Source organism: Cebus imitator, unplaced genomic scaffold (assembly GCF_001604975.1).
Source record: "Cebus imitator isolate Cc_AM_T3 unplaced genomic scaffold, Cebus_imitator-1.0 Scaffold18, whole genome shotgun sequence".
Classification (NCBI taxonomy): domain Eukaryota; kingdom Metazoa; phylum Chordata; class Mammalia; order Primates; family Cebidae; genus Cebus; species Cebus imitator.
The window spans coordinates 3,916,046-3,929,993 of record NW_016107333.1 but is presented as its reverse complement, the minus strand read 5'-3'; the positions used below and the strand labels follow the sequence as shown (position 1 = coordinate 3,929,993).

Here is a 13,948-nt window from a genome sequence, read left to right as displayed (position 1 = left end):
TTCTCCCTCCTCTGTTGGGGGTGCCAAGAGCGCAGGGAGTAATTGATGGCTCATTAAAGCCCCTCTCTCTGCACACTGCTTACTTGGTGCTGCCCACGTCCAGCCTTCCCCAGAAGCAGCAGCAGCTCTGGCCTGAGGGCTGTGGGCCCTCCTAGGGAACGGTGGTCTGAGGACAGAGATGCCCACGAAGAGAGGGGCAGGTGGGGTGTCTGCTCCATGAGGACGGCACTGGACTTCCTGCCATTCAGCTCTCTGGTGCTCAGCACTTGGACTGGCAGAGAGGAGTCAGTTACTGCCAACTGGGGTGCATGCTGAGGTGGTGATGAAGGCTTCTTTGTGCTATTCCAGAAATCCAGGACCACGGTAGGTAGAGCGGTCACTTACCAAGCTCCTACCTGCTCTGGGTCGGGCCTTTGGGGTACAGCATCTTTATCTCTGGTCCTCACAAGGGGCCTAGAAAGTGGGATAACAAGGACACTGAGACTCACTGAGCTTAGTGGGGGTACCTGGGTCCCTAGAGATAGAAATTGGATCCAGACTCAGAATGAACTGTGCACAGCGGTAAGGAATGTGCCAACTGCTGATTGGCTCATATGCTCCTATGGGCTTTTAAGAGAGAAGAATGCAGGGCACCCACCTTTAGAGAGCACCCATTTGGCATCACAGGGTGTTAGGCAGGGTTCTAAGATAAGTGAGATGCTCAGGAGGCCCTGTCCCCTACAGGTATACCTCCCCTCACAAGTGAGGTAACAGACCCCAGCACAAAGCGGAGCCAGCACTGGGATGCAGAGGTACTGGGGCGTGAAGATGGTGCAGCTAACTCCCAGCCAATTCACAGGACATGAAAAGGGGCCCAAAGATCCGGGGAGGCTGTACGGAGGGCCTGGCTTCTTTTTTATTTTTTATTATTGGAATAATAATTTATCATTTTGACCATTGCTGCCATCATTATCGTCTATCCACAGGCCTTTTCTTTCATCCTGGAAAACTGGAACTCCCCGTTCCCCCCTCCCCGCAGCCCCTGGCAGCCACCATTCTGCGTTCTGTCTCTGTGGCTGCCTGCACGGGACAGTAGGCGGCTGTGCGTGTGCATCACGGAGCAGTCATCCCCTTGGGCGTGGTATAGGAGCTGTGGCCTGAGAATGCTTCGAAATAGAAGTATTTGTGCCAAGGGTTGCAGTGGAAGCCCCTGGCCGGTCTCGTCGATGTTTTAGCCTCCTGGTGAAAGCTATCGGAGGACCACACAGGTGCCCGGGAGCAGCCGCGGCTGCTGCACAGCAGTGGCTGGTCTGCAAAGGAAAGCTTAGAGGATTACTGACTCAAAACTCTGTCACTGCTGGGCAGAAAGAATGAGCCAGAAACTTAAATGCTTTTAGAATTTGGCCCATAGCCCTCTCTTTGATTTGCATGTATTCTTGATGGCTTAAAATCTCCTTCCTAGAAGCCCATAAACATGTATTTCCATATTGATTTGGGGCTTTTGGTAACCCAGTTTGTCTGTGTGATTTTAAAGCTGCAGAAGCTGATAGGATTTATCTCTTGATGACATGCTGGAGTATGTGTGACTTGCACCTGGTCACGGCTACCATGTCCCCCACGGTATTTGGAGACAGGAAAGGATCGGGAGAGAGCCCTGTAGCCAGCGGCCTTGACAGGGCTCAGAGACATCTTAGGGACACCTAGGGAGCTTTTCAGCAAAGATGTCACATTTGCCTTAGGATTGCTGCCCCCAGGCCTCACCCAGTTCACCCCAGAGGGCTCTCGGGAAGCGCTGCCTCGGGTAGCGTGCTGGTGGTATGTGCAGAGGGAGAGGGAACCACCCTTTGAGAACCAACTGTGCTAAGACTGTGAAGTCCGCAGTGAGGTCCCCAGGTCCACAAGCAAGCTCTGTCCTTTCTAGTACCTGACCCTAGGCAGCTGCTTACCCTCTTCAAGCCGCAGTTCCTGCATCTGTAACATGGGGAGAAGCCGTCTCAGAAGGCTGCTGTGGGAACGAGGCGAGGTGCTGTATGCAGAGCGCTCACGCGTCGGCTGCCACCTAGAAAGTGCCTATTATGTGTTAGCTGTCTTTATTGTTGTAATTAGTGTCCAAGCTCACCCAGGAACGGAGTTGCCCGGACCAGCGTAAAATCTGGATCTGTATGTAACTCTGGGCAAGTTAGTAGGTAACATATTTCAGTCTTGGTTTCCTACTTTGTAAAAAACACAAACAGGCCAGCACAGTCGCTCATGCCTGTAATCCCAGCACTTTGGCAAGCTGAGGTGGGCGGATCATGAGGTCAAGAGATCAAAACCATCCTGGCCAACATGGTGAAACCCTGTGTCTACTGAAAAATGCAAAAATTAGCCGGGCATAGTGGCAGGTGCCTGTAGTCCCAACTGCTGGGGAGGCTGAGGCAGGAGAATCACTTGAACCCGGGAAGGCAGAGGTTGCAGTGAGCCGAGATCACGCCACTGCACTCTGGCCTCGCAACAGAGCAAGACTCTGTCTCAGAAAAAAAGAAAGAAAGAAAAAAAAAAAATAAACCTGAAATAAATATTGCCTCTCTCAGGAAGGCTCCAAGGTTGAAATGCAGTTTGGTGCCTGGGACCAAGTTACATACTCAGTAAATAGAACTTCTTTCCTTCCTTCCTTCCTTCTTTGACCTAATCCTCTCACCTGGAGTTGGCAGCAGCTTGGACTGAGATGCCACCAGGAAAGGCTGGGACCAGCACATAGGCTCGACTTCCCGGGGCCTTGTGGGGGTGGATGGGTGTCAGTGGGTGCTTTTCCAACCAGGTTAAATATCTATGGGACTCTGAGAACACGACCATTAGCATTGTAAGCAAAGGGCAAGGGTCTTTCTCTGCAAGTGGGTTTCATTTGAATGACATCCCTGATGAAGTTAAAACCTACAGCCTAGCAAAATGTTCTACTCCTGGAGAAGTGCAACCTTTCAACCTTCCAAGTTCATTGTTGTTGTCAAGGAATCTGTTAGACCTGAAGGGTTTTCCTTTCCCAGTTTCTGTTTTGTGGTTATGTGTATGTCCACAAGGGTTTTCAGTATGAAAATATTGGCATTCCTCCTCTCTCCTCCCTCTTCCTCCTGCATTTTTAAAAAGGTGAACACTTAAGGCTTAAGGTTCAGGGATCTGAACCAGGCTTGTGAATATTGGTCCAGGTCTCTGCCCTGGAAGGCGGCTTTTCCCCATCCACCAGCCTCGGCGCCCCTCCCTCACCCTCTCAACATAAACAGAACAGCTTGTATTCCATGTCTGAATAGTAAACCTGCTGTCTAAAGTTTGCTTTAATATTTATGCGTTCAGCACTGCTGCCTGTTTCTGAGCTCCATCAAAGCCTTTATTGTAAGAGCATTTGAAAACGTGGGGGAAGTAAGAAAGGAGTTGATGTGTGTGCCGTCTTTCTCTCTCCACCGACCTCGCCTCCTCCTTCTCTCTTCCCCTGTCTCAGCTTTCTCTCCCTCTCCCCTCACCCTGCATTCTCTTTTCCTCTTACACACACACACACATGCATGCGTGTACACACACACGGGCAGCAGAGAGAACCCCTTCCCAAGACCACTGGGAGGACTCTGTTCAATATTTATAACCTGCTGCAGCAGCTGGAATAACCTGCGGTAGCCGGCACCACCACAGTTTGCTCCAAATAGGGCTCTGCTACAGAAACAGAGAGTGAGCAAGGGCAAAGGGTGAGGGTCAGGGTGAGGTGCCTGGGGCGCCGCTTCCCGAGGCAGTGGGTGAGCACTGGGCCAGGCCGCTGGACCGGGTTCTGGGCCTGTCTCCGTGGCTGGCTCGCTGTGGGACCCTGGCCACTCACCTGCCCCCTGAGGGCTGCAATAAATTTCTGAGAACCCTGCCAGCTCTGAGATTGGTAACTTGGCATAAGAGAGTGTGACCCCAGCCAGTCCACCCCCGTCTGTCCCAGCCACCAAGGCACCTGTACCATGAGACATTCCTGTTTTGGAACGCTCACAGAGCAGGAGTTTTTTTCCCCAGAGGCCAGGGGCCAGGCAGGGCAGTCTGTTGCCTAGGTAACAGGATGGTGCTGTGAGGACCAGCCCACCCCCCAGTGGCTTTTGAGGGGCTTTTTTTTTTTTTTTTTTTTTTTTTTTTTTTTTTTTTTTTTTTTTTTTTTTTTTTTTTTTTTTTTTTTCTTTTTTTTTTTTTTTGTTTTTTTTTTTTTTTTTTTTTTTTTTTTGGCCATCCATACATTTCAAGATTTGAATGCCAGCTCCCCTACATCCTAGACTTGGGCAGGTTGCTTCAGTTCTCTGATAGCCTCTGTTTCCTCCTGGGTAAAGAGAGATAGCGTTCTTTACCTTGTAAGACTGCGGCAAAGGTTGCATGTGAGACGACATAGATATCATAGCAGCACACAGCACATGTGAGTCTCGTTCCTCTCTGTGTGAGACAGGCCCTCTTCCAGGTGACACTAAGCCATTCACTGCCTGTGGCCAGTCAGATCCAGAGAACCGACGATGTGACTGTTCGCTTCTTAGCGCAGTGGGAGTGACAGAGGAGACTTGCGCCTGGGATGGGTGCTCTGTGTACCATCGGCAGGTGCGAGCAAGGCCTTGGCAGAGGCAATTCGGCAGAGGGATTGATGGAGGCGTGGGTTCCCTCTGCTTGGTGCAGCTCTAGAAAGAACTCAGGGAAGCCGGCTTTACTGTTGGAAAATCACTGCCCCAAAGCATCGGCCTGTTTCTCTACTTCCCTCCCTCCTGGGTCTGAGAAGACATTAGGAGAGCAAAGTGTTAGCTCAATCCATTAAGACTGCTGCTTCCAGACCATGCCTCCGGGGATATTTGATGCCATAATGGTCATTTCTCTATCTCCTGGGGCAGCAACTGTATCATTCACATGTGCGTAAGAGATACCACTTACTGGCAGCCCCGGCGCCTTCTCCCGAGGCTCAGTTCCTGTCTCCGTCCCCCCGGCCCTCTCTCTAAGGGGCCTTAATAGGAGGCATCACAACCATTTGCCTTTGGAGGTGATGGATGGGCCTAACAGAAGGGATGATTTCCTGAGAGAGACACACAGTTGGCACATGTCCGAATCCCAAATCCCGTTTCCCGGCACATGTCCAAAGTGATAAAGACGAATGGGGCAAAATAAAGCGGCAGCAGGAGCAAAATTATTTCCCCAGCATTGGCTGGGGTAGGGCTGGCAGGGGAGGGGTGAGAGGTCACGCGCTTTGTTCTCTCTCCCCAGTCGTTGTCTGGTTTGGATCAGCAGGTGTTTTATTAAGCAAAAGCCTCTTACCAGAGAGTTCTCTCTGTTTTCTTCCTCAAGCCAGGCCCCAGTAAGGACCCAGGGGGCAGAAGTGCAGGCAGCTATCTTAGGCACCCACTCCAGGAGACCCTTCACCGCGCCACTCTGCTGGGTGGCCTCGGCCAGGCTTACACTGCTCTCCATCCAGGGAGAGAGGAAGGGAGGGGCCCGTGTGCCAGAGGCCATGGCCTGGGGCTCCGGTGCGGGGTGACCAGGCGGGCTTTCACAGAGAAGACATCCCAGGAGGGAACCCGGAGAGGGTGTGGGACTTCCCCAGTGCCATTGCTGGCCTGAGCAAAGGAAGCTCAGGGAGGGAACTAAGGTTCCCTGGACATTTGTTATTTGCACATTTTCGGAGGGGCCCACCCAGGGTCATAGCTGTGAGTCAGAGCTAGGGTCTGATCACAGCCCGACGTTGTACCTTTTCCTCTCTGGCTGTGGGCAGGGGGCAGTCAGGGCAGTGAGGGGTTGGACCACCCCATCCCCTCCCCACTAGGTCCCCTATACTTGCTCTAGGAGCTACCGCAGAGAGTCCAGGGTCACGAGCTCACCCCTCACCATCTCCTAAAACCAGAGTGACAAGGACGCTTTTGAAAATGAAACAGAGTCTTAAGGATCACCATGCTGGAACAACAGGGAGACGAGACACAAGCCTGCCCACCGTGTCACTCCGATGGCATCCTCTGCCAATCTGTTGCCGGAACCATGCCCAGAGCCTCGTCCTCCTTGGGAGTGTTTCCTTTCTCTTCCTGCTCTCCCTGAAACCTGGCGCTCCCACACCCTTCCTACCACTGGAGACACGGGAGGGGTCTTCCATGCCCCGGTACTTCTAGACTATTCTCTCTCCCTCCCTTCCCCAAATATATACAGCTATTGAATCTTGTGTTCGGGACTCTACCCCGCACAGCCCCTCCCTGTTGCTGCCACCACACCTGTGCCCGCCAGCCCCTGAGGGGATTCAGGGCTCACTGTCAGCTTCCCCACTGCTCCTGTCATATTTCTTGGTGGTTGCAACAGCCACATCTCTTTCTTACACCCCATTTCCGGTCTATCTGTAAATCCTGCTGGAGGCACCCTCAGAAAGCATCAAGAAGCTGAAGACATTGCCTCACCTCCGCAGTTGCCTGCCTGAGCCAGGCATCTCCTTGCCCTGCCCTTCCCACCCCGAGGGTGTCCCCCACACAGCATTGATAGGGATCTGGCAAAAGTCAAACCACGTCACTCCTCTGCTCAGGACCCTCTTAGGGACTTCCACCCCACAGAAAGGCCACAGCCCTTACTGTGGCGCACAGCCCACACCATCTGGGCATGGCCCCCTCCTGTGGCTCCAGGCTGTGGCCACACTGACCTCTTCGCTGACCCTCAGATAAACCAAGGAAGCATCCCCATGCCCCCCGCTCTTAGACCCTCTGCCCTGGCTGCCTTGCCAGGCACTCCCAGACCTTTCCACATTCATCTCCTTCTGGCCTTTAAGCAGACACTCCCTGCTGACACCCTCCTGTGTATTGTTTTCACTTTTTGCTTTGTGACCCTCACTGGGAAGTAGGCTCCACACTAGCAGAGATTTGCATATGTTTCCATCACTCCTTTATTCCCATTCCCAAAAAGAGGTTCTCAAACTGGACCATGCATCAGCATCACCTGGAGACCAGTAAAACCCAGATCGCTGGGTCCCACCCCAGTTTCCTGTTAAGTGGGTCTAGGATGGTCCCAAGAATTTGTGTTTCTAGTAAGTTTCCACACAGTGCTGCTGCTGCTGCTGCTGCTGATTGGGTCCACACTCTGAACCACTTGCCTAGAGCAGTGCCTGCCCAGTGGCATCTGTCTTAGTCTGTTCCTGCTGCTGTAACAAAATCCCCGAGACTGGGTAATTTATGAAGAACAGAAATGTACTTCCTCACAGTTCTGGAGGCGGGGGGTCCATGAGCACCTCGACAGCCCTTGGTGTCTGCTGAGGGCCTTCCTGTTGCGTCCTCACATTGCAGAAGGGAGAAGGGCAGAGGCGCTGGAGTCCTTTGCAAGGGTCTAATCCCCCTAGATTAGACCTAATCTAGACCTACTCTAATCTTACAACTAGGTGGTAGGAGTCTAATCACCCCTAAAGCCCTTTGCTGCGTTGGGGATGAGATTTCAGCATGAATTTTGGAGGCGGCACAAACGTTCTGACCATCGTGGCATCCACACCATGTGTGTTGAATGAATAAAAAGGGAGGGAGTGAAGGGTGTGGCTAGGAGAGGAATCCCAGATGGAAAGGTAAGTTGGGCCCTTTCCACTGAAGGCCTCAAAGGCAAGACCCCAACAAATTTGGCCACGGTGGGGGCATTAGAGCAACCTGCACCTCTGTGGAGCTGGGGTTCTGGGAATGGTATGAAGCGACGCAGCCACAGTGGACCCCGTGCCTGGGATCCACTCCTGACCCTATCTTTGTCCCCCTAGAGTACGCGGAGAACATCGGGGACGGCCGGAGCCCGGAGTTCCGGGAGAACGAGCAAAAGCGCATCCTGGGCTTGCTGGAGAACTTCTAGAGGCACCTCGGCCTGCGCATCACGGACTCTCAGCCTCCCTCCCAGGAACAGTTTCTAGACAGCTCTGTGTGGCTTTTGCACAAATTAAAGCTAGTTTTGGTATCCTCGGGCAGATTTTCTTTGTAGTGAAGCTTTGCCTGCTGACCCTCCCTTCCCCCCACCCCACAGCAGCTACTTCAAGACTCCTCCAGGGAAGGCCAGGGGCAGCCTCACTCCACCTGCGAGAGGGCTGAGGCTCAGAGGGCATAGCAGTGACCACTTCACCACTGTGGCTACGCAGGTGGTGCTGCTGTGAGGCTGGACTGGGGACCCATCTAGAGTCCAGAGGCCCCGGCTTCATGCTCCAGCTCCCTGGGAAGACCAGCCACACGGCACAGACCTCAGAGCAGCATGCAGAGCCTGGCCACGTGTCAGGCCACTCAGGCAGGGGCTGCATGAGGGATTACCAGATCCCGACGCGGGCCCCACTGCAGCAGTAGCATCCAAGCCTCAGTGAGGCCCGGGCACTGGGGCTGTTTAGAGCTCCTGGCTGATTCCATGCACCAGGGCGAGAGCCGCTGCTTGAGAGCAGGCAGGCTTGGGTCCATATCCCCACTGCAGCATTCCCAGCTGTGCGTTTGGTTTTGGTTTTGGGGTTTTCTTTAGACACGGTCTTACTCTGTGGCCCAGGCTGCAGTGCACTGGTGGGATCACGGCTCACCGCAGCTTTGACTTCCTGGGCTCAGGCGATCCTCCCTCCTCAGCCTCCTGAGTAGCTGAGAGGGAGATGCCACCACATCTGACTGATTGAGCTGTGCATTTGGGTAAGTGACTTTCACCTTTCCGAATCTCACTGCTTCAACCTGCAGAGTGAGGCCAGTGTAGCATTCGCTGCTGAGGACGGCGTGCTCAGAGCCCGCAGCACAGTCCCGAGGGCGCAGTAGTGGCATCGTAGGTGCTGCTTCCTCTTGTTCTTCCCATGAACATTTGTGACTTCAGAACTGTGATTTCAGGCCGGGTATGGTGGCTTGTGCCTATAATCCCAGCACTTTGGGAGGCCAAGGCGGGGAGGATCTTTGAGCTCAGAAGTTCAAGAGCAGCCTGGGAAACATGGTGAAACCCAATCTCTACAAAAAATAGAAAACCTGGCCAGGCATGGTGATGCATACCTGTGATCTCAGCTACACAGGAGGCTGAGGTGGGAGGAGTCCCTGAGCCCAGGAGGTCAGGGCTGCAGTGAGCTATGATCATTCCACTGTACTACATACAGCCTGGGTGTCACAGCAAGACCCTGTCTCAAAAAACAAAAAGGCATTGTGATTCTACTCACTAGACAGAGGTGATGAGAAGGTTGGTTTCCCCTCAGAAGTTAGCAGTGCTTTACATGTTTTTAATCCGTCCTCAAAGAACACAGTCCCCATGAGTGAGGAGGCAGAAGAGCACCCAGCGGTAGAAAAGCCACATTTCATTCCAATGCAGTGTGTGGCCCAGGGTCAAGACAGGCTGCCGGGGATGCCACACGCCTCGGACTGTGTCCCTGCTGCTCTTGCTGCTCCCTAGACCCTGAGGAACAGGGCTTCAAGCGGCCACTGCCATCTAGCCAGAGTTGACCTACTGCTGGGCGAAACCTGTTTGCCATCCCAGGAAGCCACCAAGAAGTCCCTGAAGAAGATGGCACCTGCTCTGTGTCCAGCCTTGGGCCGGGGACGGAAGAGTGAGTAAGGCAGGCCCTGCCCGCTGGTGCTCGCTCTCAGCCTGGCTTAACTGTGCAGTAGGGGCAGGAGAGCGTGACAGGGCCTGTCCCAGGATCAGATGGCGGCGCCATTACATTGGGTCCAGCTCTTCCTTGACTTTCCTGTAACTGTAGTAGCTGGCACATTGTCGTCCCCGATTTATGCAAGCTGAGGCTGAGGTCTTGGAGGGGGTAAATGGCTGCACAAGGCCCTGTGGCCAACAAGCCGCAGAACCCGCGTTCCAGCCAGGCCTGTCCGACTGCACAGTCCACAACCTCCTGCACCGAGCTCCTCTGCCTGGAAGAGTCACACTGTACCGGCTCACACCGTGCTCCCACCCACTCATCTGTCGTGTGGTTTAATAAATTCACAAAAAATAGAGCATGTCCAGGTAACCTAGAGAAGCAGACTTCTAGAGATAAGATTGGTACTTAGAGATCCCAGCCCTTCACCTTTATTTTCTTTTCAGTTTTAATTTTAACCAGGTAATGCTTGCAAACAATACAGGCGCTCAAAATTTATCAAAAAGCTAGGCAGTGAGGAGCCCTCCCACCCATCTCCCCTACCCTAGGCCTTCCTGCCTCTAGAGGCAGCCACTCCCCTCCGATCCTCCTCCAGAGTTCTGGCCAGCGTTTTGCCAGCCGTGTTTGGAAGCCCAGGCCTCCCCACCAGCTCCCCGAGGCCAACATAGAAAGGGAGGGCCAGGTGGCTCCAGCACTCCCAATCCAGCATGGTCGCCGCGCCTTGCCCTGCTTCGCCTGTGGCAGCCTCCTAAGATTCTGTCCCTTTGCTAATTAAGCAAGTTGGAATCTTCCCTTGACAAATGAGGAAGCAGTCCTCTTTTCCATCAGTTTTGTGTGGGGAGGGTTGGGGGCAATGTGAGGTGTAGTCCCTTGGGGTGCAGCAGGGGAATACAGTTCCAGGGGCCGAGGAAAGGAGACAGGGTAAGGAGAAAGCAGCAGCCACGACTCCCCGATTTCAGCGACCCAAGACCCCACAGCGCTCTTCAGGGCGAGGTAGAGCTCCTTGTTGCTTACCCCAGGCTCTTGGGGCCTGGTCCCAGCTCTCAAGCTACTTGCTTGCTGCCTGCCTAAGAAACTGCCTGCCTCGGGCGGGCGCAGTGCCTCACGCCTGTAATCCCAGCACTTTGGGAGGCCGAGGTGGGCAGATCACCTGAGGTCGGGAGTTTGAGACCAGCCTGACCAACATGGAGAAACACCATCTCTACTTAAAAAAATACAAAGTTAGCCAGGCATGGTGGCACATGCCCATAATCCCAGCTACTTGGCACACCGTGGCCGGAGAATCACTTGAACCCAGGAGGCAGAGGTTGCAGTGAGCCGAGATGCCGCCATTGCACTCCAGCCTGGGCAACAAGAGCAAACTCCGTCAAAAAAAGAACAAAAGAAACTGTCTGCCTCACAAAGCAGCACCTCCCCTCTGGGGGCACTTCTTGGGCTTCCAGGGAAGGCTGCCCTTGGCCTGTGGCCCTGAACCTGACTTCTTTGCCCACTGTAGGGGTTCAGTCTAAATTTGCTCCTTCAGACAAAGCTTCTTCCTGTTCATCCTCACTTCCATAGCTGAGTCGGACCAGACCATGGCATCCAGAGAGACACTATTCCTCTTCCAACCCACACGTGGCAATCACATTGCCTTGTAGCAAGACTAGCCAGGGTTTCTTCACAGGGGAAATAGGATTCCACCCTTGTCTTCCGTTGCAGTTTGCTGCTCCGTTTGTGGTGGTCGAACGCCTGGATTCAGCAGCAGCAAGATGGGCTGTGTCTAATTCAGAGATTTGCATGCAGGCTGCGTGCCTTCCTTATCTGGGGAAATGCATTGTCAGGGCCGCTGGAAGGCATCCTTCAGTCACCCCCACGGTAGCACCAGTGCGCAGGTGGCATCTTCTGCCATTACTGAGGGCGTCAATTTAGTGTCAACAGGGAGACGAGCCTCGCTTTCCTAAAGGCAAGGCTTCTTGATTAGATTTCCTTAACCAATAATAGAGGTAAAAGCAGACTCGCATTTTTCAATCTGTCTTGCTCTTTGGCACACATGGAAAGTGGCTGGTAGCGCAGTGGCGGGCCTTCATTATCTGTGCTGGGGAAAATGGCAGGCCTCTCCCAGTCACCTCCTTCTTGATTAGGTAACACGTGCCCTTGGTATAAACCTCAGGTTCGTAATGACACAGGGCAGACGTCTCCCTGCCAGGTATGTCTCCCAGCCACCCAGCACCCCTCCCCAGAAGCCATCACGACTAATGAGCGGAAGTGCCCTTTAAGAGAATCTTAATAGTTTTCAAGCGAATAAAAATATGTTTAACACAAATGGTGGGATAATTGTGTTCCCGTTCTGCACCTTGCTTCTCATTCCCCGTCACCACACACACACAGCTGCCCACGCTCCTTTAATAGGGGCACTCCGTCCCAGAGCTGCACCATGATTTAGTTAATTTCGGTAATGGACATTCGGATTCCGATCTTGGGCTATTACAATGCTGCAGTGATCATCCTTGTATGGGGCGCCATTTCACACATGTGTAAGTTTAAACTCCCAAGTGGCATTGCCAAGTCAAAGACAGTGTGCCTTTTTCGTTGTGATATATATTGCCACACTGCCCTTCTTTTGTCAACTGCGGGCATGAGTGTCCTCTGCCCGCACGCACCCTCACCAGCACACTGTTAGCAGGCTTGGCGCTTTGCCTCTGTGGGTGAACCATGCTGCCTGCTTCTTGTTTTAATCTGCTTTTCTCTTATAAGTGAGGTCATTTAGTGTGCTAGAAAAATAGAATTATACCGTGTGCGCCATATTAACTAATACTCATCGAGCTCTTGACTCGAGCCAAGTACTTTCCTCGGATTCGCTCTTTTAACCCTCCTTCCTGAAGTGTAGGTACCTCCTTTTGTTGTTGTTGCCCAGGCTGGTCTCGAACTCCTGGGCTCAAGCAGTCCCCCTGGGACTGGGATTGCAGGTGTGAGCGCCCGGCCTGATGTGTAGGTGCTTTCCTCAAGTCCATTCCACAGATGACAACACCAGACTGAGAGCGGCGGTGGTTTAGAGTGACAGCTGGGAATGGAACCCAAGCAGACTCTTGCTCCTAATCTCGGAGCCACGCTGTCTTCCAGCTGGTTGTTAGAGAGGGCCTGGGGAGGCTGAAGAAGGTGCACAGAACACATTGGGAGCAGAAGCCCCGGAAAGGCAGCCCTTCCCCACCCCATGACTGAAACCCGTGCGGCTCTGCAGAGGCCCAGCTCCCTTCAGCCTATCCCCACCACACCTCAGTGCCTGGCTGCCATCCTCACCAGCATGGAGGCCCTGGGCCGGGTTTCCTGGCAAGGGAGGGGCAGTTACACGAATGTGGCCCTGGCTGATCTCCTGTGGGAAGGGAGAAAATATGAGAAACATCTGGAAGGCGAGGCTTTCCATCTGCAGCAGTGAGGAGAGCCACTGTTGAGCATGGCTGCAGTGAGGATCGTTGCCTGACCCCCTACCCCATCCACCAGAGCCCAGATTCCTTCTCGTCCAGATGATCCCACCAGCCTGCTCTCCTCACCCCATGTGCCTCCTTCCGTGCGCCTCCTAGTAAGCACTTGCTGAGCACCTACTGTGTGCCAGGCCCAGGCTGGGCGCTGAGGGGTGCACTGAAGGTTGAGATGCGCTTTGAGCTCTCAGCATAGTCAAACAGGGCATCACCATAGAGCGAAAAATGGGCTTCAGAGAGGTGAGCAAAGGCTGTGGGACAGAGGAGGGCCCCCTGCCTGGAGGACTGTGCACCCTTGTACCTGGAGCAACTTTCACCAGAGTCTGAATGATGGCCGTGAGCGTCAAAAGCAAGAGGTGGAAAGTGTTTAGAGGCAGAGGGAGCTGCCCAGGCAGAGGGCTGGGATACAGTAAAACACAGGGCCCCGGGGACTTACGCGCTTTCAGCTGCCTCATCGGAGGCCCCAGCTACCTTGACGTTGGCATGGCAGGGGGGTTTAATGAGCTCTCGGCCATGGCAGAAGCTGACAGCCTCTAGGTTGTGCTTGTTCAGAGTCACAGAGCTTGTTCCAGGACAGGTCCTGTGTCCACTTCCCCGAGGCTCTTTCAGTCCCTGAATGAGGGGGAAGCAGATTCTATCACAGGGTGACAAGCAGGGCTACCCAGGCAGTGCTGAGCCTCCCAGGAAGTCCACGACCCCTGGGGAGCAGCTGGGGAAAAGCCACCAGGGGATAGACTTAACAGAGGCCAGGGCCAGGGAAAAGGCTGGGAAAAGGCTGGGAAAGCTGCAGTCTGGCTGCAGCTCCTGGGGCCTGCATGAGCCAGCTCCATCTAGGAAACCCCGAGGAGCACAGGGGCAGGCACCTGCCCTCAGCCCAGCCACTGTAAGCCATGAGCATGACCCTCACACTCAGAGTCTCAGTACTCCTTCACTCAAGGACAGCAAGTGGCTGACCCGGTAC

General features: G+C 53.8%; 1 protein-coding gene across 1 annotated transcript in view; it reads left to right on the top strand.

Annotated features, from left to right (window-relative positions):
* Window positions 1-7,901, top strand: part of CTNNBL1 (catenin beta like 1) — a 177,788-nt gene extending 169,887 nt beyond the window's left edge. The window contains exon 16 of the mRNA XM_017512250.2: window positions 7,709-7,901. Coding sequence (XP_017367739.1) covers window positions 7,709-7,797 — 89 coding nt within the window. The 3' untranslated portion in view covers window positions 7,798-7,901. The remainder of the gene's footprint in view (window positions 1-7,708) is intronic.
* Window positions 7,902-13,948: the final 6,047 nt, after the last annotated feature.